The sequence below is a fragment of the Mauremys mutica genome, chromosome 19, assembly GCF_020497125.1.
Source record: "Mauremys mutica isolate MM-2020 ecotype Southern chromosome 19, ASM2049712v1, whole genome shotgun sequence".
Taxonomy (NCBI): domain Eukaryota; kingdom Metazoa; phylum Chordata; order Testudines; family Geoemydidae; genus Mauremys; species Mauremys mutica.
This window is the reverse complement of record NC_059090.1, coordinates 23,716,643-23,737,178: the sequence shown is the minus strand read 5'-3', so window position 1 is coordinate 23,737,178 and position 20,536 is coordinate 23,716,643. Positions and strand designations below refer to the sequence as shown.

Below are 20,536 nucleotides of genomic sequence, written 5' to 3'. Positions count from 1 at the left end.
TAGCTGGGGCATTACGGTAAACACGGAGGGTCCCCGCCCGGGCGCCGCTTCCTCCAATCGCGCGCGGCCGCCCGCGCCCCCGCCCCGCCGGCCCCATGTGCAGAAATAGCCGCGGAGCCGCGGCGGAGCCGTAAGTCTGTGCAGGAGCCGCTCGCCGGGGGCCGGCCGCGGACAGCACCCCCAGCCCGGCCGCCCGCCCGCCCAGCGCCCCGGCTCGCCGGTCCGGCGCCGCCCCGGGGGATGCCCCGACGGGGGGACCCCCCTGCGCCCAGCCGCTCTCCCGGCTCCGCCCGCGGGCAGTGATCGCAGCTGGCGGGCTGGTGGCAGCGGGGGGTGCAGCCGATGTTTCCCTGGGGCATTGCCGAGCCCAGCCACCAGGGGCCCAGCCAGGGGCGAGCTGCGCCCACTGCCCACTGACGGGCCCCTCCCTGGGCAGGACCATGGTGAGGGCGCCCAGCCCTGGGCTGGACACCTGAGCATCGCCTGCCCTCATGATGAACACAGCCTACATCGTGCTGGAGCTGGTCATCGCTGTGCTCTCCATTGCCGGCAACCTGCTGGTGTGCTGGGCCGTGGCCATCAACAGCACCCTGAAGAACGCCACCAACTACATCCTGGTGTCGCTGGCCGTGGCCGACATCGCCGTGGGCTTGCTGGCCATCCCCTTCGCCATCACCATCAGCATTGGCCTCCAGACGGACTTCCACAGCTGCCTCTTCTTCGCCTGCTTCGTGCTGGTGCTGACCCAGAGCTCCATCTTCAGCTTGCTGGCGGTGGCCATCGACAGGTACCTGGCCATCAAGATCCCGCTCAGGTAAGGGGTGAGGCTGTGGGCCCTTGGAGCTGCATGGCCCAGCGCCAGTGAGGGCTGAGCACGCTGGTGCGGAGCAAGGGGACTGTTACAGGTGGAGGAACTGAGCAGTCAAGCACCAACCGCACGCAGGCAGGGGCTGTGCTGGTGAAGACGCTGTCGGAAGACAGGACGCTGAGCTAGATGGACCACTGGTCTAACCCAGCAGGGCTATTCTTCTGCTCTTGAATGCAGGAGGCTTGTCTGCAGTGGCTGCCAGGGCCCCAGGGCCAGACTTTCCAAAGAGCTCCGTTCCCGTTGTGTTGAAAATCTGCCCACCTGTTTTGGGTGCCTAAATGGGAGTGGAGCTCTTTGGAAAATCTTCCATGCCCAAGGCCACAAAGCCATGGGAGAGCTGGGAATAGCTGTCTAATCTACCTCGGTATTTTTATAGCCTCCATCAGTATAGCATCTGAGCACCTCCCAAGTAATGAAAAACAGACCAACATCTTTCCCCTGCTTCTCAGTTTATTTGAGAATAGCTTGATTAGTTTATAGTATGTTCTTGAACAATTCTCCCTTCTGTTGGTAAGCTCGGCCCTTCCTGCCTATAGAGGTTGGGGCTGACAGTGATCGTAGAAGTGAATTTATTAGTTACTTATAAGTCCATCTATCACCTTCCACCTAGCTCAGAATCTCCACCTGCCCTTGAGCCCAAAATAGGCAGACTTTTTTTTTTTTTTAGCTGTTCAGAAAGGCTCATTCTGCTCTGGGTTGAAGGGAAGGAGTAGTAAGTGTACAAATGCTGAAATCATCTCGCTGAACACAGATACTTTTCAAAGTATAACGTATTGCTTTGAAAAGTATAACTTTTCAAAGCATTACGTATAATCACTTTTTATCTAAGCAAGGAAGTGAGAGTGTATAAATCATAAACCCAACAAGATATCAACTGTACAAACAGCAGGCGAAATAGGCAAGTCACTTTTCCTTCGCTCCAGCCACTGTACTAGCCAGTTCACACAATGTTCTGAGATCACCAGGCTCTTATTCCAGAGAAAATGTGCTTCTGTTGAAAGTGCCACCTGCCTGGCGTGTAGGTGTGCTTAGGATTTGACTTTGTGGGTTCTGGGTTTTACAAGAAACCCACAAAGTTTGATTAAAAAAAAGAAAAACCACACAAATCAGTTCTCCTTCCTCTTACCCCCCCAATTGACAACTAAGAAACTAATCAAAATAGGATCACAATAGACCTGAATTAGTCTCTCACTAGATCTGGGGACGGGGGAACATACCGGGCAAAGCATAGTAAATATTTTCTTTACTGGGGCTAACACAGTGGGTTTGTGGAGCAGCCTCCCAGCATCTGGAAAAGTGCATCCTAAACCTGGATTTTTCAGGTTACAAGCGAAGAGAGTTTGTTTGCCTCACTTTTGTTGAGGGGTCATCTGTCCCTATTGCACAACCACCACTGAAATTGGTATGACTGGATGACGACTAGGATAGCGGGGGGGGGATTGAGAGGCATTAGCGGAGCTGTGTGTTGGAGAGTCCAGTGCTGGAATGGTAAATGAGAGCAGGGGGTAGGATTGAAGAGTTGGGGGGGGAGGGTTTCAGAGTCGGGGTATTAGGGGGTGCCGCAGGTTTGCAGTGAGATGCATTGGCAAAGGTCTGTGGCTGTCTTTTGCCTGTACTTTGCTTGTTTCTGGCATCTCATTTTCATGAGCAAAACGTGCACTCGGCAATAACTTTAAAAGGAATAACCACACTTGCCTTACAGAATCTCAATGCACTTGACAAACATTCATTAATCATCCAACAGGTGATGTACAACTCTAATGGAAAACTGCAGCACATTGTGAGGGGTATATGTGTCATCAGCAAATTGAATGGAAATTCCATGGTGTGTATTGTAGCTGGGGACAGATCTGAATCTTTAGTACTTATGGACAGAAGCATTTGAATCCTTGTCAGCATATCTGAAACTGGCTAATCATTTACCTTCCAGCCATGGGGGTAATCTGAGTAAATTGGTTTTTGGCTTCAGATAATGGTTTGGTGTCTGCTCCATTTATTTATTTTTTTCTAAATTGATCTAGAGCACGGGAGCAGCTAAAAGGGAGTTTGGCTCTTTTCAGCTGGACGTTTAATCAAACCACCCATTGCGTGCAAGATGCTGTAGCGTGGGCTGTTAATTCTAACTCGCTGTCTGTGTGTCATGATTCTCTTTTGTAGCGCTTGGCTGAGGAAGTTGTGTGGTTCTGAATACAATGCTGCCCGGGTGGAAGTTTAGCTGAACATAACAGAGCAGGTGTTCTGGGGGGGATTATCGCGAACCTGATCCTGGGAGTGTAGATGGAGGTGGAAAACATTTCTGATAACTGATGACAAGGCAAATATTTCTGCCACCTCTTTTTTGTTCTCTATTTCCAGCAGGTTTATTGTGTAACTCCAGGTTGGGTCAGGACTGGGTTTATGCACCTCTTTGGGCTGCGATCCATGGGCCTCGGTTACAAGGTTTAGGGAAATCTCCTAGGACTGATGTCCTCCAGAGCCAGTGCTAGGCAGTGAATGAGACCTGCCCCAAACAGCTGCCCTAGTTAGACACATGCTGTTTGTGGAAGGAGAGTTTTGTTGTGGAAACAGAAAGCTGGCTGTTAAATTACAGGGGAAATGAACTTGCAGGGAGCTGTATCACCAGCTAAAAGGCTCCTTCAGGGGAGTGACTGACTCCAGAGATCAGTAGTGAGCTGTGAAGTCTTTTCTCTCTGGATTGGGTGCCAACCATTCCTGTTTGGTGGCTCGTGTGAAACGAGTGGACGAGTGTCCGTGCCGTCAGTGCCGTGGGCACTAACCACGACCCCTTGTGGCAGAGGCCACAGACTGAATGGGCTGCAGCGACCCAGCTCCCCTAAGTGTGGCCAGAGCTGGGGCAGGCTGGAAGCCGGCTGGTGTGTTGCGGGGGGATGGCGCTTACTGCTGCCAGTCTGCATTAGGAACATGCAGAGAAGCCCTTTGCTGGCTCCCCTTCTCCCTCCCATTGGGATTCCATTTCTTGTCCTCACCCTCAAAGCACCACTTACGTGGGGCCCGGCCTTTGCACAGTTGCCCTCAGCAGGGGTGAGTGTCACCCCACACACCAGCCCTGTAACATCACACCGATGCTGTTTGCAGGGGAATGAACTCTGCATCTTCGCTTTGCATTAGCCAGATCTCTTTAATTGCTCCCCTTAAGGAATGGGGGTGGGAAGCCCAGCATGGGGTGTCTGGAGTGACTGGGTTGGGAATTCGGGAGAGGCCAGAGAGTGGCTGGATTTGGAGATGGGGGCGGGGACCGAGCTGAGTGACTTGTGCCTCTCTCCTTCTATAAACTAGTTGCAAGAGAGCAAGTGCTGCTTGGCTCCACAGCCCAGGGGGCAAATGTCTGATGTGGGGATGTGCCCTCTATACAGCTAGAGAGAAATTAGTTACTAGCTTCTCTAACTTAGGGGAGCAGCACTGCCCCCTATGCCCCAGGTCTGTGCTCTTCCCAAGGGCTGCTCCTTCACCCCAATGGCGGGGTATGAGTCAGGTACTCTGAAGCGCAGAATAGTCCTGAAGTGTCCCCATCTTGGGATATTTCTCTCCCTCCCGGAAGCAGCAGGACTCGTGTGCCTTTGTGCTGCTAACTGCACCTAGATGTGGAACACAAGACTTGCCCAACGGGATCAGATCCCTGGTCCATCTAGTCCAGTTTCCTGTCTGTCGGTGACCAGCACCAGCTGCTTCAGGGAAGGGCCAAGAACCCACAGTCACACGTGTGTGATAATCTGCCCCTCGCATAGGTGTCACCCTGGTTTCTGACAGAGACTGTCTTACGCTAGGAAGCAAAAGGGTTAATATCCCTTCCTGAATGTGTTAACAAGACTAAACCTTTATCCATAGAAATGCCCAGTCCCTCTTTGAATCTTGTTAACCCTTTGGCCCCACTGACTTCCTATAGCGAGGAGCTCCCAGCTGAGTCATGTTGTGTGAAGTATTTTCTTTTATTGGTTTTGGGTTTCTGACCTTTCAATTGCACTGAACATCTCCTTGTTCTTGTGTTCTGAGATGAGAGAACAGAAGCGCTCAGTCTCCTCTGTCTGTCCAATTTGGTCTTTTACAGACTTTGCCGTGTCCTCTCTTACACGCCTCCTTTCTAAGGTGACATCCCCTCTCTCTTCAGATGAGTTCTGCGGGGCCCTTCCTCATTCTTGTTGCTCTTCTGAGCCCCCTCTAGCGTATCCTTTGTAAGATGAGGGTGCTGGTGAACGGGGCTGGGTTCACTACCTGCTGCCCAGCTTGGAGTTTCTCCTTTGTTCATTAGCACGGGAAGGGCGGAGGGTGCTCATCTGCTCGGGTGCTTTGCTTAAAACACGCATGGTGGCTTCTGGCAAGTGGGCTGCTTCTTCCCCTTCCTGTGTGCCTGCCTGCAGTCAGTGTGGGAGGGCACCTTGTTCCTCTTTCTGCCCCAGCCTCGCTGGGTAGTGCAGGAAGCACCTTTCCTCACGAATGTATCGCTACCTAGGACATCTGGCGACGGGCGAGCCCAGGCTATGTAGCACGCCTGCTCCCTGCACAGAGCACGAACTGCATGGAAGTGCGTAAAGCCCATCAGCAGGAGGGCAGGAGTTTGCTGCCGTTTCTGTGGGGAAGTTTGTGCCAGTCCTGTTCTTCCTCCAGCCTTTCCCAGCTGGAATGTAGGAAGACAAGGCTCCGTGTTTGGGGTCAGCTCCACTCGGAGCAGAACACAGACACCTCCTATCGATCTGATCAGGAGATCTCAGTACCACAGAGTTGCTGGTCAGCCTGGTCGCTGCCCCTGGACATCACACTGTGCGTCTGCAGGCCCAGAGAGCTGCAAGGCGAGGAGAGGAGTCACAGGCTGCAGACGCAGGGCTGGGCATGAAGCACAGAAATGTGTCCCCTGTGACTGCTCTGCCATGTCCCTTTTAAATCCCCGGCACAGACTTCGGGATGGTGAGAGAACACAGAGCAGCCGACTGTGCCATCAGCCACAACCTCCTGCACCAAGCAGCCAGCAGGGTGCAGGGTGCTGCAGATGTGCCAGGAATTAGCAGCCCCAGCTGTGTCTGCAGAGGCACACTCTTCCCTTCCCACCTGTTTTACAATTCAGAGACAGGCTCAGGGGCTTTGCAAGTGCTAAGGAGCAGATTGTTGCTGCTGATCCTGTTAGTGATGTCAACCCCGCGGCAGGAGCCGCAAATAACCTGCCAGTCCATTGTGACCTCTTCGCCCTTCCCCCGTAATTCTGTTTGTAGGACCGCCAGGTTAACACAGTGACCTGCACGTCTGGACCTGGGGCAGAGAAAGCATTGCCTTCACCCAGCCACTCCCCGCTCTGACGTACGCAGGGACTTGCATGTCTGCAAACAGTCCCACTCGCCTGTGCACGCTGTATTCTCTGTCCCACTCGCTCCCACCCGCCGGGGCCGTGGCTCACAGGCGTGTGAGGGGTTTGAGGTAGTCCATCTGGGATGACTCCCACCATGTCCCTGTGGGTTCATCAGAGTCATTGGGCATCTGGTCAGTGGTCACTGGCCACTTGCCATGCATTGCTCAGCTGGCCCCTGCCAAGCAGCTTCAGGATCTGGCCCCTGCTTGGGGTCACGCCCTGGGACGCTGGCTGGGTTTGAGCGGTGCCAGATCTAGTCGTGGGAGGCAGGCATCTGATTCCTAGGGCTTCCCCAGCCAGCTGGAATGCAGGGAGATTCCAGCTGCTAAACTGCGCCCACCCGAGGTGTAACTAGGCTGTGTGGGATGCTGGTCAGGGCTCCGTGCCAGGTGGACTGGTCATGGGGCTGGCATGCAGAGGGCTGTGCTGGGAGCTAGGAGGCCCAGATGCCTGCTGCTTTTGTGGGTAGCCAGGACTAGATGAGACCTTTCCTGAGGCTTTTTAATGTGCTTTTTGACTAGACCCTCCCCTGGCTAGGAGAAAGACTTGGATTGTCTATTGCTCTGCCATCCTTCTGACCACTCTGCTCCTCACTTGGCTGTAGTGGGACATGGTGTGTCTGATAGGTGATTCTGTAATGGGGTGTGGGCAATGTGTTGGTGCTGCACTGCCCCCTACAGGCTAGAATCAGACCAGCTCAGCTGTGTATCATAACTCCCCTACTGCTAATGGCTGTTCCTTTCACTCAAGCAGCAGGGATCTGTGCTGTTGTAGCAAGAAGATCTGAGTTCTTTGCATGCTGCTGCTGTGAGGTTTGGAGTGGTTAACTCGCTGCCTTGGGCACCAGCTGGGTACCTAGAGTCGGTCTCTGAAGGCATCAGCAGGCCAGGGGGCTGTGAGTAGCACAGTGACAGCAGTGCAGGTCATACATGGCTCTAGCCCCTTTGTTCTCACCCTGCCAGCCCTGCAGTCTGACAAGGTCAGCCACACAGTCCAGCTCCAGGAGTGGGAATCTTCCTACAGTGAGAGCAAGTCAGGGAGGTATTTTCATATTCCTGGGAGCATCCCTGAGGGTCACCCTGCCAGCAAAGCCTGACTAAAGGAATGGGGGCGTGGTAGCTTTATTCATAGAACTGGAAGGGACCTCGAGAGGTCATCGAGTCCAGTCCCCTGCACTCATGGCAGGACTGAGTATTGTCTAGAGACTATCCCTGACAGGAGATTGTCTAACCTGCTCTTAAACATCTCCAATGATGGAGATTCCACAACCTCCCTAGACAATTTATTCCAGTGTTTAACCACCCTGAAAGTTAGGAAGTTTTCCCGAATGTCCAACCTAAACCTCCCTTGCTGCAATTTAAGCCCATTGCTTCTTGTCCTATCCTCAGACATTAAAGAGAACAACCTTTCTCCCTCCTCCTTGTAACAATCTTTTATGTACTTGAAAACTGTTATGTCCCCTCTCAGTCTTCTCTTTTCCAGACTAAACAAACTCATTTTTTTCAATCTTCCCTCATAGGTCATGTTCTAGGCCTTTAATAATTTCTGTTGCTCTTCTCTCGACTTTCTGCAATTTATCCACATCTTTCCTGAAATGTGATGCCCGGAACTGGACACAATACTCCAGTTGAGGCCTAATCAGCGTGGAGTAGAGCAGAAGAATTATTTCTCATGTCTTGCTTACAACGCTCCTGCTAATACATCCCATAAGAACGGTCGTACTGGGTCAGACCAAAGGTCCATCTAGCACAGTATCCTGTCTTCTGACAGTGGCCAATGCCAGGTGCCCCAGAGGGAATGAACCAGACAGGTAATGATCAAGTGATCCATCCTCTGTTGCCCATTCCCAGCTTGTGGCAAGCAGAGGCTAGGGACACCACCCCTGCCCATCCTGGCTAATAGCCATTGATGGACCTATCCTCCATGAACTTATCTAGTTCTGTTTTGAACCCTGGTACAGTCTTGGCCTTCACAACATCCTCTGGCGAGGAGTTCCACAGGTTGACTCTGCGTTGTGTGTTGATGTTTGTCTTTTTTTTTTTTGGTGGGGAGGGGGGCAACAGTGTTCAACTGACTCTCATTTAGCTTGTGGTCCATGACCCCCAGATCCTTTTCCACAGTGCTCCTTCCCAGGCAGTCATTGCCCATTTTGTGTGTGCAACTGATAGTTCCTTCTTGAGTTCTTGTCTTTGTCCTTATTGAATTTCACCCTCTTTACTTCAGACCATTTCTCCAGTTTGTCCAGATCATTTTGAATTATAATCCTATCCTCCAAAGCACTTGCAACCCCTCCCAGGTTGGTACAGTCCGCACACTTTGTAAGTGTGCTCTCTGTGCCATTATCTAAATCATTGATGAAGATATTGAACAGAACCAGACCCAGAACTGATCCCTGCAGGACCCACTCGTTATGCCCTTCCAGCATGACTGTGAACCACTGATAACTACTCTCTGGGAACAGTTTTGCACCCACCTTATAGTAGCTCCATCTAGACTGCATTTCACTAGTTCGTTTATGAGGTCATGTGAGACAGTATCAGAAGCTTTACTAAAGGCAAGATATCACATCTACTGCTTCCCCCCTCCACAAGGCTAAGAAAGAAAGCTCTCAGGTTGGTTTGACACAATTTGTTCTTGACAAATCCATGCTGACTGTTACTTATCACCTTATTATCTTCTAGATATTTGCCAGTTGATTGCTGAATTATTTGTTCCATTAACTTTCCGGTACAGAAGTTAAGCTGACTGCTCTGTAATTCCCCGGGTTGTCCTTATTTCCCTTTGTATAGATGGGCACTAGATTTGCCCTTTTCCAATCCTCTGGAATCTCTTCAGTCTTCCATGACTTTTCAAAGATAATCGCTAAGGGCTCATATCTCCGCAGTCAGCTTGAGTATTGTAGGATTCATTTCATCAGGCCCTGGTGACCTGAAGATATCTAACTTGTTTAAGGCCTTGTCTACACTACAGGGGAAATTCGATCTAAGCTACGCAATTTGAGTTGCGTGAATAGCATAACTCAAAGCGACGTAGCTTAGATCTACTTACTGTGGGGTCCACACACTGTGATGTCGATGGGACAGCAATCTGCAGTCAGCTAGCGTGTGTTCACTGACCGACCTGTCAGTCCATCCTGGCCCAAGCACAGACAGACGGAACAGCAGTGGCGAAAAGTACATTAGATTTGTCCTAAATTCCTTTGTGAGCTCAGCAGGTATTGGGGGCAAGGGCAAAGTTAAACACATGGGGCCAGATCTGTGGCATGCCGATGGGAGCTGGGAGTGCTCGGTACACAGCTCCGCATGTGATTCTTACCCTGATGCTGCCCCTGCTTGCTCCCACGGTGAACATTAGCTTCCGCTTCAGGCTGTGGCTTCCACCGTCTCTTTGCTTGAAAGGCTGGGTGATCTCATTCCCATGTCAGTGCTCAGTGCCCGCCCTGTTCTTGCACAATGGCGCTAGGCGCACATGGGAGGGTTTGGGTGTGTTCTCTAGGCTGTCTAAGCCAGGACTGGGGAAGCCTCTGTATCTGTCAGTCCAGCTGTGCTTGACAGCATAATGCATGGTCGTGTTCAGCTCTGTCTGTGTTACACCGGCTCCTGTCCCCTGGTTATAAGGAATTATGGGTAAAGAGAGTCTTGGTCTGAGCTGCTACAGGAACTTGAGGCCAAGTGACAGAGCCTGGGGAAATGGATCTTATTAACAATACTTAATGTGCTGATTGTACCTTCCATCCAAGGCTCTCAAAGGCCCTTAATGCATTAGGCCTCACCTCCCGCATGCAAGGCAGGGACATGGGATTGGTCCCCCATGTGTCACAGGGGGATAGAGGGGAAGTGATTTGCCTGAGATCAAACAGCAGAGTTGGGAATAGATCCGGGATCTCCTCCCTCTGTGCTTTGACCACTAGACAGCGCTTCCCCACAGTCCCTCCCATTTCAGATTCTTTCCCTGTTAAAATGAAAAAGTGGCTCATTTTCCCCCCCCCCCCCCAGTTGCCACTCCTGATTTAATTAAAATGTTCTACCAGGAAATTCCAGTTGAGCTGTCATCTCGTTTCCATTGGAGTCCCCGGGGCAAGCCAGCAAGAAGCAACAATGCTCAGTCATATGGCTACAGAACAAACAAACAGAGCAGGATGCTAAATACAATTGCACACAGATAACAGGAATCTGAGGGTTGATGGAGCAGTTGCTCTTGCTCTCCTCCACTAAAGGGGCTTTGAAAACTCCACTCTGTTGCTGCAACCCTTGAAATAGGAAGGCCTCCGTAGTCACAGTTCGTTTATATCAGAGCAATGGAGCATTTGGTGCTCTGCTGCTGCAGGGCCCTTTTGCCCAGGCCAGCAGGGGGCGACCAAGTTAATTAACATCCTGCAATATCGGCGTTGGACAAAACGGGCAGGGAGATAGGTGCTCTGAGAGGGCAGGAGAGCACAGGTTTTCTCCACAGAGTTTAGTGCACCAAGGCCTGTGGAGCTAGAGCAGGGCTGAGTTTGACTCTAGGGTCTGTCTTCCATCATTGCTGTTTCTGTGCAGCACTGTGTTCTTGAGACTCAGCAATGTCACTTCGACAGGGACAGTCTTGTCTCCACACTGAGATGTTCGCGACTTGCTGTCTGGATTGTCAGAGACTGGAACTGCTCAGTCTAAGGTCTCGTCTGCCCCGTGGGGATTCAGTGGGCAGCAATCGGTGTCACTGCTCCAGTGTAAACTCCTAGCACAGACCTGAACAGCAGCAATTGCCAGCAAGGAGCTCATCTCTGCTCCAAACAGTGTTCGCTCAACTGGGGCAGGTGCCTGGAGCAGGTGCCTGGAGCAGGTGCCTGGAGCAGGTGCCTGGAGCAGGTGCCTGGAGCAGGCGTCAGGGCAGGCGTCAGGGCAGGCTAGGTTTCCACTCGAAAAGGCAAATCTCCTACTGCAGGCACAGTTATGCTGGTAAAACCAGTGTCTGGGAATACTGGTTCAGTGAGCGGAACCAGAAAAAAGACCTTGACGCCGATATAACTGCATTTACGCTAGGGCTTTTGCCAGTATAGATGTGTTCTTTAAATAAATAAATAAATAAATAAATAAAAAATCCTACTGCTATACAGTAACTCCTCACTTAACGTCCTCCCGGTTGTTAGTTGCTGATCAATTAGGGAACATGCTTGTTTAAAGTTGCGCAATGCTCCTGTATGACGCTGTTTGGCAGCTGCCTGCTTTGTCCACTGCTTGCAGAGAGCAGCCCGTTGGAGCTGGCTGGTGGGGGCTTGGAACCAGGGTGCACCAGCAGCCCGCCCATCAGCTCCCCTAAGTTCTCTGTGCAGCAGCCACCCAGCAGGCTATCAATTGCCGGGCAGGTCAGCTGTCCCTCCCCCACTGCCTTGGAGCTACCCCTGGGAGCCTCCTGCTTGCTGTGCAGGGCGGGAGAAGAGGGGTGCTAATGTCAGGGTGTCAACCTCCCCCCACTCCTGTACCCCATCTCCACAGAGCAGGGGGGATAGGACAGGGCTCAGGAGGGAGGGAGCTTGCAGGAAGCAGCTGCTGCTCAACTTGCTGATCTACTTAAAAAGGCAATGTACTTAGAGTGGGGCCAGCTTACTTAAAGGGGCAATGCACATGTCTCTCTCTCTCACATACACTGTGTGTGTGTGTGTGTGTGTGTGTGTGTGTGTGTGTGTGTGTGTGTGTGTGTGTGTGTCTCTCTCTCTCTCTCTCAAACACACACGCGCGCACACACACACACACACACACACACGCACACACTGTGTCTCTGTCTGCCATGCTGTCTCATTCCTCCATTCGTGCTGCCTTGTAGAGTGTGAGGCTACATTAACAACAATGTGTTAACCCTTGAGGCTCAGCCGACTGCTAGTTCATCATTTAGCAGTAAGGCATTCCTGGGAAATATCCCACCCTCTGACTTCCACCACAACCAAGTTTCACAATCATCATTGCTCTGTACAGTATTAAATTGTTTGTTTAAAACTTTGTGTGTGTGTGTGTGTGCGTGCGTGCGTGCGTGCGTTCGTTCGTTCGTTCTTTTGTCTGGCAAAAAAATGTCCCTGGAACCTAACCTCCCATTTACATTAATTCCTATGGAGAAATTGGAGTTGCTTAACACTGTTTTTCTTGAAGTAGCATTTTTTCAGGAACAGAACCACAGCGTTAAGCGAGGAGTTACTGTATTGGCAAAGGTTTCTAATGTAGACTTGGGCTTAGTCAAAGCATGTAGGGGCAGGAGCCCATCCCCTGCCTGAGCCAGGGATGACCCAGAAGCCAGAGCTGGAGCTGCAGGGGGTTGAGCGGGAGGCTCTGTTACAGTGGTGAGTGGTGACTAATGAGCCTGGAATGTAGGGCCGGCTTTAGCAAGTGCGGGGCCCGATTCGAACAGTTTTAACGGGGCCCCAGCACGGATGACTTGGGGAAAAAAAAAACACCACAAAAAACCCCATGTGGGTCTTGTACTCATCGGGTGGCGCTCCTTGTCTTCGGAGGCGGGTTCTTCACTCGCTCCGGGTCTTCCACGGCACTGAAGGACCCGCCGCCGAAGTGCTGCTGAAGACCCGGAGCGCCGCCGGGTGAGTAAAAATTTAAAAAGGAGCCTCTATCCAGGGAAGGGATTCTTGGCCATTTGCCCCCCCTGGTGGCCCTGCCACTGGGCGCGGGGCCCGATTCGGGGGAATTGGTGGAATTGGCCTAAAGCCGGCCCTGCTGGAATGCTCCAGCAGGGTCAGGGAGAACTCGGGGGTGGAACAGTTAACCCTGGTACTTAAAAACTGGGCTCCGTGTTCAAAAAACAAAGCATTTAAACAAACTGAGGCACAGAGACCAGGGCAGTTGAGCGCTGTTCTCAATGCACTAGCCCAGAGTGCCTGTAGGTAGCTTGGTGTGAAGGGTGTGACAGGGTGATTAGTGCAATGCTGGGGGAGAGACCTGGAGGCGCTGGCTTAGTCACCTCCCATCCCATCTCGCTGCTCCTAAGCATTCAGAGAGTTCTGTTCGTACAGCGCCTAGCGCAGTCGGCCCCTGTTGCACAACTGGGGCTCCTAGGTGCTACTGCAGTAGAAATAGTCAATGATCATGACGTGTGATGTGCCAAAGCACAGTAGCCCCCAGCGGGCAAAGCAGCCCCCTTCTGTTTGGCCACACAGCCTGTGGTGTTGGACAGATAAAACAATCAGGCCTGTTAGTCTGCCGCTGGTTCTGCCTTTGCTAACCTCAATGTTACGTACTCAGCAGATTCACTCCATGGACAGGTGCCTCTGGCAGGACCTAGCAGTTTGTTCTGGGGTAGATGCTCCTATGTGGTGTCACCAGTGGGCCCAAGCTGGTCTGTGAAAGCAAATGCACTTTGCCCCTGGGATGTGACAAAGTGAAACCGGGGCCATTTAGCTGGGAAACGGCTAGTGAAATAAACCGCTTTTGCCATCTGTCCTGCTACTGATGGTGCAGGAGCCGCATGCAGGTGAGATGCTGGTTCCCTTATGCCACAGAGAAAATGCTCTTCACCAAACCAGGCGCTGTAGCAAAGGTGGCAGCAATGTGAGAGGTGCCTTTACTGGTTCGAGGCCGGAGCAGAGATGCTGCCTAACAGCAGGATGATCCCAGTGGCTGGGGATGGTGCTGACATGTCCAGCAATGAGTCCATATCCTTGAACAGTGGCAGAGCTAATTATCTACTAATTGATTATTAAACCTGCCTACCCGTGTAAAAGGAACCAATCTATTGCCAGGTTGTTTAACCACAATATATCACTCTTAAATAACCAGCTGGTATTTACACTACAATAACTCTTGTTACTTCTAGGCAGAGACATCAAGTAGTTTCAATATTTGCTGTGGGTTAATTGAGCAGCTTTAGATGAGTAAATTTACTTTAATACTTCCCTGTGTAATAATAGCAAACCTCAAAGAGAAGGGGATTTGATCGGAGCCTGTTAAAGGAGTTTTCAGAGCTTGGGACACCCCTGGCCCCTTCCTGCTTCTAGTTCTCAGAAAAAACCTCAATCCAAAATCAGTTTTCCTACAGTTATTTCCCCCCCCCCCCCCCGCCCCCGGTTGTGCCTGGGAACTGGTTGGCTATTGTGGGGTTGTGCACATATTGGGTTGTTAGTGCAGAGTAGTTCCTGGGCAACAGGCGGCTGACAACTGTTTTGAAAGAAATAAAGCCCATGGACCCTGATCTCAGGCTTGTCCTTCCCTTTAAGCATGTGCTGATCTTCCCTGAACATTTCATGACTTTGCTTTGGCCCCATTCACACCCTAACGCTGTGCAGCAGGCTATCAAGGGCCATGCAGGCGCATGCAGACTGGAGAGGAGAGAGGTAGGGGGCGGGCAGGTCTCCTCTCCTGGCCCCAGAGCTGCCATGGTGTGAGAGGGCTGAGGAGAGTCCTCTTGCCCCAGGGCAGCCTGAATCCCTCATCCCCAGCTGCACCCCCCCCACACACACCCCAACCCTCTGCCCCAGACCTGAGCCCTCTCCCACACTCCGAACCCCTCGGCCCCACCCCGCCACACAGCACTGCCATATTGGTGCACATAACAAAATTCATTCCACACATGGATGTAAAAAAGTAGAGGGAACATGGTAATCATGCCCTGTTTGTGTCTGCTTCTCGCCAGCATCTGAATGACGCAACTTCCTCGCACAAATGCTCGTGGACAGCACGTTAGTTTGTGCTGCTCCTGCAATGGGGGAACAGAACCAGGATTTATCAGCCCAAACACAACAAGGCAACGCAGCACTAACACAGTGTTATTTGCAGTCAGTCCACAGAGAGCCAGGAGGTGGTGGGATGGGCCTGAGGCATTGCAATGTGCGCCTGCAACACCCAGCAGCAGAATGAAGTTAGCTCCAGGGGCAGAGAGTTCACCGTGAGCCACTGCCTCTAACTGCCACCAGCTCTTTCCTGAGCCTACGTGGCCTGCAGCTGTTGGCATTGTGCTGTTCTGGCTCATGCAGTCGGTACATTTTCCATTCTCTTCCATGCACTGGCAAGAGGGCTCTGGTTAAATCTGGTTTTGGCCACAACCCTGTTTGTCTCTGCTGGTTAAGAATGAGCAGCACTCAAATAAACAAGCCATGGTTGCAACTGCTCAGAAAGATACGTGGCTGCCTAATTCACTTTACAAACCTTTGGCAGGAGCCTTATCTCCATGGAAGTGGCCGGGGGCAGCAGCAGATGAAAGACGACTCAGCTGGGGTATGTTTTCAGGGCGAGACAGCACTTAACATCACGTGGCCAGAAGCAGCGTGTCCGTCAGTGGCCTCATGACTCACTGGGTTTCAAGACCCTTTGATGGGCCATGTCAGCTTTTCATTACGCAGCCTAACTTGTTTGGAGAGAGACAAGCAGGCCTTGGGGGGTGCTGTGCTGCACACCACCCCTGCCTCCCATGGTCTCTCCGCCTGTACAAGCCCCATTCCCCCCTGTTCTTACAGTAACCTCACAACACCCAAGGGAGCTGGCTCAGAGGAGCAAACTGAGGCTAAGTGACTTGCTCACGGTCACACAGTTGAGTAAGCAGCAGAATCAAGAACAGAACCAAGGAGCCTGCTGCCCAGTGTCCCGACTCCTATATGCTCTCCCCTCGGAAGGGTTTTGAGATCCGCCCCCCCAGAGCTATTCCAGGTTGGAGAACAGGCAGTTACACCGTGGGCTCGATCTCTTATAATCAACCATTAGTGATGGTGGGATTTTCCAGGCTGCTGATCCAAACGAACACTGAAAGTGCCCAGCTCTCGGAACCACAGCTGGGGTCTCCCAGCCAGGCCCCAGCATGACGACACTCTGAGTTAGTGGATACTGTTGGACATAAACTCGCTGGTCCTGTGTTTATCCCACCTGTGAAACAGGGCAGCAATTCCCCAGCCATCTGGGGCACTGGGAAGTTAGTGGGCAATACTGAGAGAATCAAGCCTAGCTAGCTTCATGCAGCAGAAGACACGGGTATAACACATGGCCTGTAGTTCACATCCCTTCTCTTCAATCTCTAGCCTAGTGTAGCACGTTAAAGCCCAGACACTCCTGGGTGATGCTGCTGTTTCCTGGTGGTTTGTATTTGACCTATACGCTCGGGGGAGGAGGGGGGAGAGAGAGAGAGAGGTAGGGGTGTGTGTGTGTGTGTGTGTGTGTGTGTGTGTTCGTTCCAAGAGGACACCGAGCTTGCTCCAGTGCTGTTCGCACGCAGCATGTACAGCTGCAGTTCTGTGGGAACCCGGCCCCCTCCCTCCCCAGACATTTCTCTTCTGAAAGGCGGGGAGAGGAGTCCAGAGTAAACAAGAGCAAAGTGAACAGAGAGAGGGGCAGGGCAAGCCGGGGGTGCTCCGTTATGAATGCAGCCTAATTGGCTGTACGCGGGACTCTTCTTGGCCTCGCAGATTCTTTCTTGCCTCAGGCTTCCCTCAATACCTCCAAAAAGCAGGATTGCCGTAGCTCTGAGCTGAGCTTGGGGTCTGGTCGAATTGTACCCAGAGCAGTTGGCCTTGTGCTGGTTCGCTGTCTGGGTTTTCATGGAATCTGACTGTCAAGTTTTCTAGCTTGGGACAGAAGCAGTTCCCTTGTGGGGCAGCAGAAACGAGGCTGTGTAAAGTGCTTTCCGCCCTTGTGCCCTGGAGGCACCGGGACTCCGGTGGGGGATTGGGGTTTGTTTGCAGCAATGGGATTCCAGAGCTCAGTGATAGGCCTGGGCCTGGCTAGCAAGGCAGGATTTCCTACCTAGTTTGAGACTCCTGCTTCAGAGCCCCTGGGGCTTCAGCTTGGGCCAGGGCTCTGAGCAGCTCCGTCGCCATCAGAGCCTTGTGAATGCTGAGTGGTAAAACCGTCGGCACCTAGGGGGTTAGATGGCAACTGAGCAGGTGGAAGTAGAGGCCTAAATACCTTGTGGAGCTGGGCCTAGCAGCCTATGCGTACATCTCCTCTGCAGGCGGAGGTGTGAGTACAGCCCATGCAGGCAGGCTGGAGCTAGTGAATACCAATGGCAGTGAAGCCACAGTAGCATGGGCTGCAGTGCAGTTTATAGAAAGCTGCCTGGCCCGTGGCTAACCCGCATGCTGTCATGGCTCCACTGTTACTGGGAACTGCTAGCTAGAGAAAAGCTCGTGTGGATGTGCCTACAGGAGCTGCACTCACCCCTCCGACTGTAGTGTAGACATACCCCCCGTCTCATTGACAGTCAGGGGGACATAGGCACTTTGGAGCCTAAGTCACTTTTGAAAGGGGGACTTAGCTGTCAAAATCACTTAGGCCTTGCAACGGCTTTTAAAAACATGGGCCTTGGGCGCTATTCTACAGCCAGGCCTGTCTACGCGCTTGTCCTTTGCATGTATTTATAGATGTCCGGCCAGGGTCCCTGTGGGGCAGGGAGGTGACATGACCCCTGTTCTGACCGGGGGGGTGGGAGCTGAGGCAAGCCCACAGGGCCAATTACACAAATCCATGTTTGTAAAAGCTTTCACTCACTTCCAGTTCCTGGTGTTGTGCAGCCCGTCCGGGTGTCTGTGTATCCAGCCACAGAACTGCTGTGTGGGCTGCACTTGGCGCACACAAGCCAATGAGCCCATTGTTTGGGGTTTGCCGTTGCCATAGTTTCTACACATTTCTACTCCCCCTGTTAATGCAGCAGCTGGGCCCTAGGGAGGGGTGTCACATGACTGGAATGTTGCTCCATCGGACGAATCCTGTATCATGGAGTTAAAAGCTGTGGGTGCCACTGCAGGTGCCGGTTGTCTTGGGTCCACTGTGTCCCCCGGGACACCCCAGTGCATTCGAGGGACAGGCTGAGGGGGGGCCGAGGTGACACGGTTAATCCCAGAGCCCCGCTGAGGCCCCCATCGGGGCTGCCACTGAGACCTCATACGAACGTGATCAGATGTTGGAAGTGAGAATTAAATCAGCTCTTGTCACCCCTGCTCTGTGTATCAACTAGTGACTTGATTTTGGTACTTGGCAAATTTGATCACGAGGGACAGGACAGCCGGAAATCCCGTTAGTTACTGCAGGATCATTTCATTAGCTTAACAAGTGGCACCATTAATCTCTACAAGCTTAATGTAACCGAGTCCTGGTTACGTCTGTACAGCCCAAAAAGCAGTGAAGGCTAGAAAGACGAAGAGGGGCACTAGTAGGAATTTTCAGTCTAAATGCCTAACTCCCATTGAAATTAATGGGGGGCTGCTGCCAATGGGATTTTTCAGAGGTGCCCAAAGGTGCAAGTGCCTAAATACCTTTAAAGTAGGGTGACCAGATGTCCCAATTTCATAGGGACAGTCCTGATTTTTGGGTCTTTTTCTTATATAGGCTCCTATTACCCCCCCATCCCGATTTTTCACATTTGCTGTCTGGTCACCCTACTTCACAGTCTAGCCTTAGTGCTGGGCAGGCCAGCTGCACCATAGGGTACGTCTGCACTACAGGCCGAGGTGAGACTGCTGCAGACCTGAGTTAACCCTGATCTCCAGAACTGCGTGGGCTAGTCCTGGATACAGACCCGAGGTGCTGGGTGGGGCTGGCCAGCTCACGCTGCTGCTGTGCCTTCTCGGCGGCTGTTGTTGTTTAAACCAGCTGGATCAAAGCTAGCTTGGGTATGTCTACATGTGGCACGGTCACACCTCTGACTGCAGCACAAACATACCCTTAGGCCTGTAACCTGCAGCAGTATGTATAGTGACGGTGTACTTACAAAGCACCAGCACACAAACTGGCTCAGACTGTGGAGCTGTCCTGGCTCCAATAGCGGCTTCACCTGAAGGCACTAATCCTCCACTCCGCGGCGTGTGGCCTTGCATGCAGTCTGCTCTTCATTTCCCTACGCCCTACCCTTCTCACAGGCGCAGAGGGACTGGCGTGCTTAGGACCGATTTAACTAGTTGCTCAGTGGGAATGGAGTCTGACTGGGGCTGCCCAGTGGGACTGCTGAAGTCACCTGGGTCCACTTTCTAGCGTTCGTTCGCAGCCACACTAACGTTCCTGATTTTCAGGACTAAGTTGAGCTTGGAAACAGAGGCCAGGGGATGTGTGAAACTGTCACTATATGCCTGAGACCATTGGAAGCTCTTAGCTGGGACTATCCCATGTGTTACCCCAAAGAGGTGGGATTATCCCCTAGTAATGTAGGCCAAGAATATAGGCCTACAAATTGTAGGTACCCACCTAGAGACATCTGAGAGGGGGCTGATTTTTCAGAGGGTGGGTGCTCAGCACTTGCTGACAATCAGGCCCCTGCAAAGGTACCCAAAATCACTAGACATTTTCAAAACCGTTCTGGCTTTGGTCTACACAGGTGCTCAGTGATGGGGTTTTGCTGGGTGGGAGCGGTGGGGCTGCTGCAGCCTTGTCTGGGTTACCTTGTGATTGAAGCTTTCAGAACTGTGACTGTTCATTTATTTCATGGATTGATTTGGGGTTTTTTTGTTCTTGGTGTGTAGATACAAGAGCCTGGTGACTGGGAAACGGGCACGATGGCTCATTGCCGTTCTCTGGCTCCTGTCCTTTGGGATTGGACTGACCCCCCTGATGGGCTGGAACAGAGCCCCTGATGAGGAGAACAGTCCCTGCCACAATTCTACAAACAGCTCGGCGCAGCAGCAGAGCTGCTCAATAAAATGTCTCTTTGAGAATGTGGTCACCATGAGCTACATGGTCTATTTCAACTTCTTCGGCTGTGTGCTCCTCCCCCTCTTCATCATGTTGGGCATCTACATCAAGATATTCATGGTGGCCTGCAAGCAGCTGCGGAAGATGGAGTTGACGGGTAACTCCAGGACTACGCTCCAGAAGGAGGTCAATGCGGCCAAGTCTCTGGCCATCATCGTTGGGCTCTTTGCCTTCTGCTGGCTGCCCCTGCACATCCTGAACTGCATCACCTACTTCCACCAGGACTTTGCCGACAGCAAGCCCGACTGGGTGATGTACGTGGCTATCATCCTGTCCCACGCCAACTCCGTCATCAACCCCATTATCTACGCCTACAAGATCAGGGACTTCCGCTGCACCTTCCGCAAGATCCTCACCAAGTACATCCTCTGCAGGATGGAGGACGTCCCCAAGGGCTCCAATGGCAATATCCGGCACCTGACTGTCAGCAACCTCAGCTCTGCGCCTGTATTTATCTGACCATGCCGGTCATCCTGCAGCCTGGCCCTGACCAACCCAACCCTCCCGCTCCTTGTGCCTATGTGGACAGTGGACCAGGATTCTGATGAGTCACACTATATAATGTACAGCTGTATTTTTTTAAATTGTTTTATTTTAACATAGTGCCTCATTGGGGAATAACATGTCTGGGGAGACAATGCCCTGCTTACCCTATCCCCTGACCTTCGA

The 20,536-nt window shown here is 52.2% G+C and overlaps 2 protein-coding genes across 2 annotated transcripts in view; both read left to right on the top strand.

The window, feature by feature from the left end:
* SPECC1 (sperm antigen with calponin homology and coiled-coil domains 1) overlaps positions 1-19,759 on the top strand; it is a 191,694-nt gene extending 171,935 nt beyond the window's left edge. The window contains exon 16 of the transcript XR_006574295.1: positions 19,639-19,759. The gene's annotated coding sequence lies outside the window, so the exon portion shown is untranslated. The remainder of the gene's footprint in view (positions 1-19,638) is intronic.
* On the top strand, positions 151-20,461 carry ADORA2B (adenosine A2b receptor). Its single transcript, XM_044993286.1, has 2 exons — positions 151-814; positions 19,639-20,461. The coding sequence occupies exons 1-2, from the start codon at positions 492-494 to the stop codon at positions 20,324-20,326; spliced, it is 1,011 nt and encodes a 336-aa protein (XP_044849221.1). The 5' UTR covers positions 151-491; the 3' UTR covers positions 20,327-20,461.
* Positions 20,462-20,536: the final 75 nt, after the last annotated feature.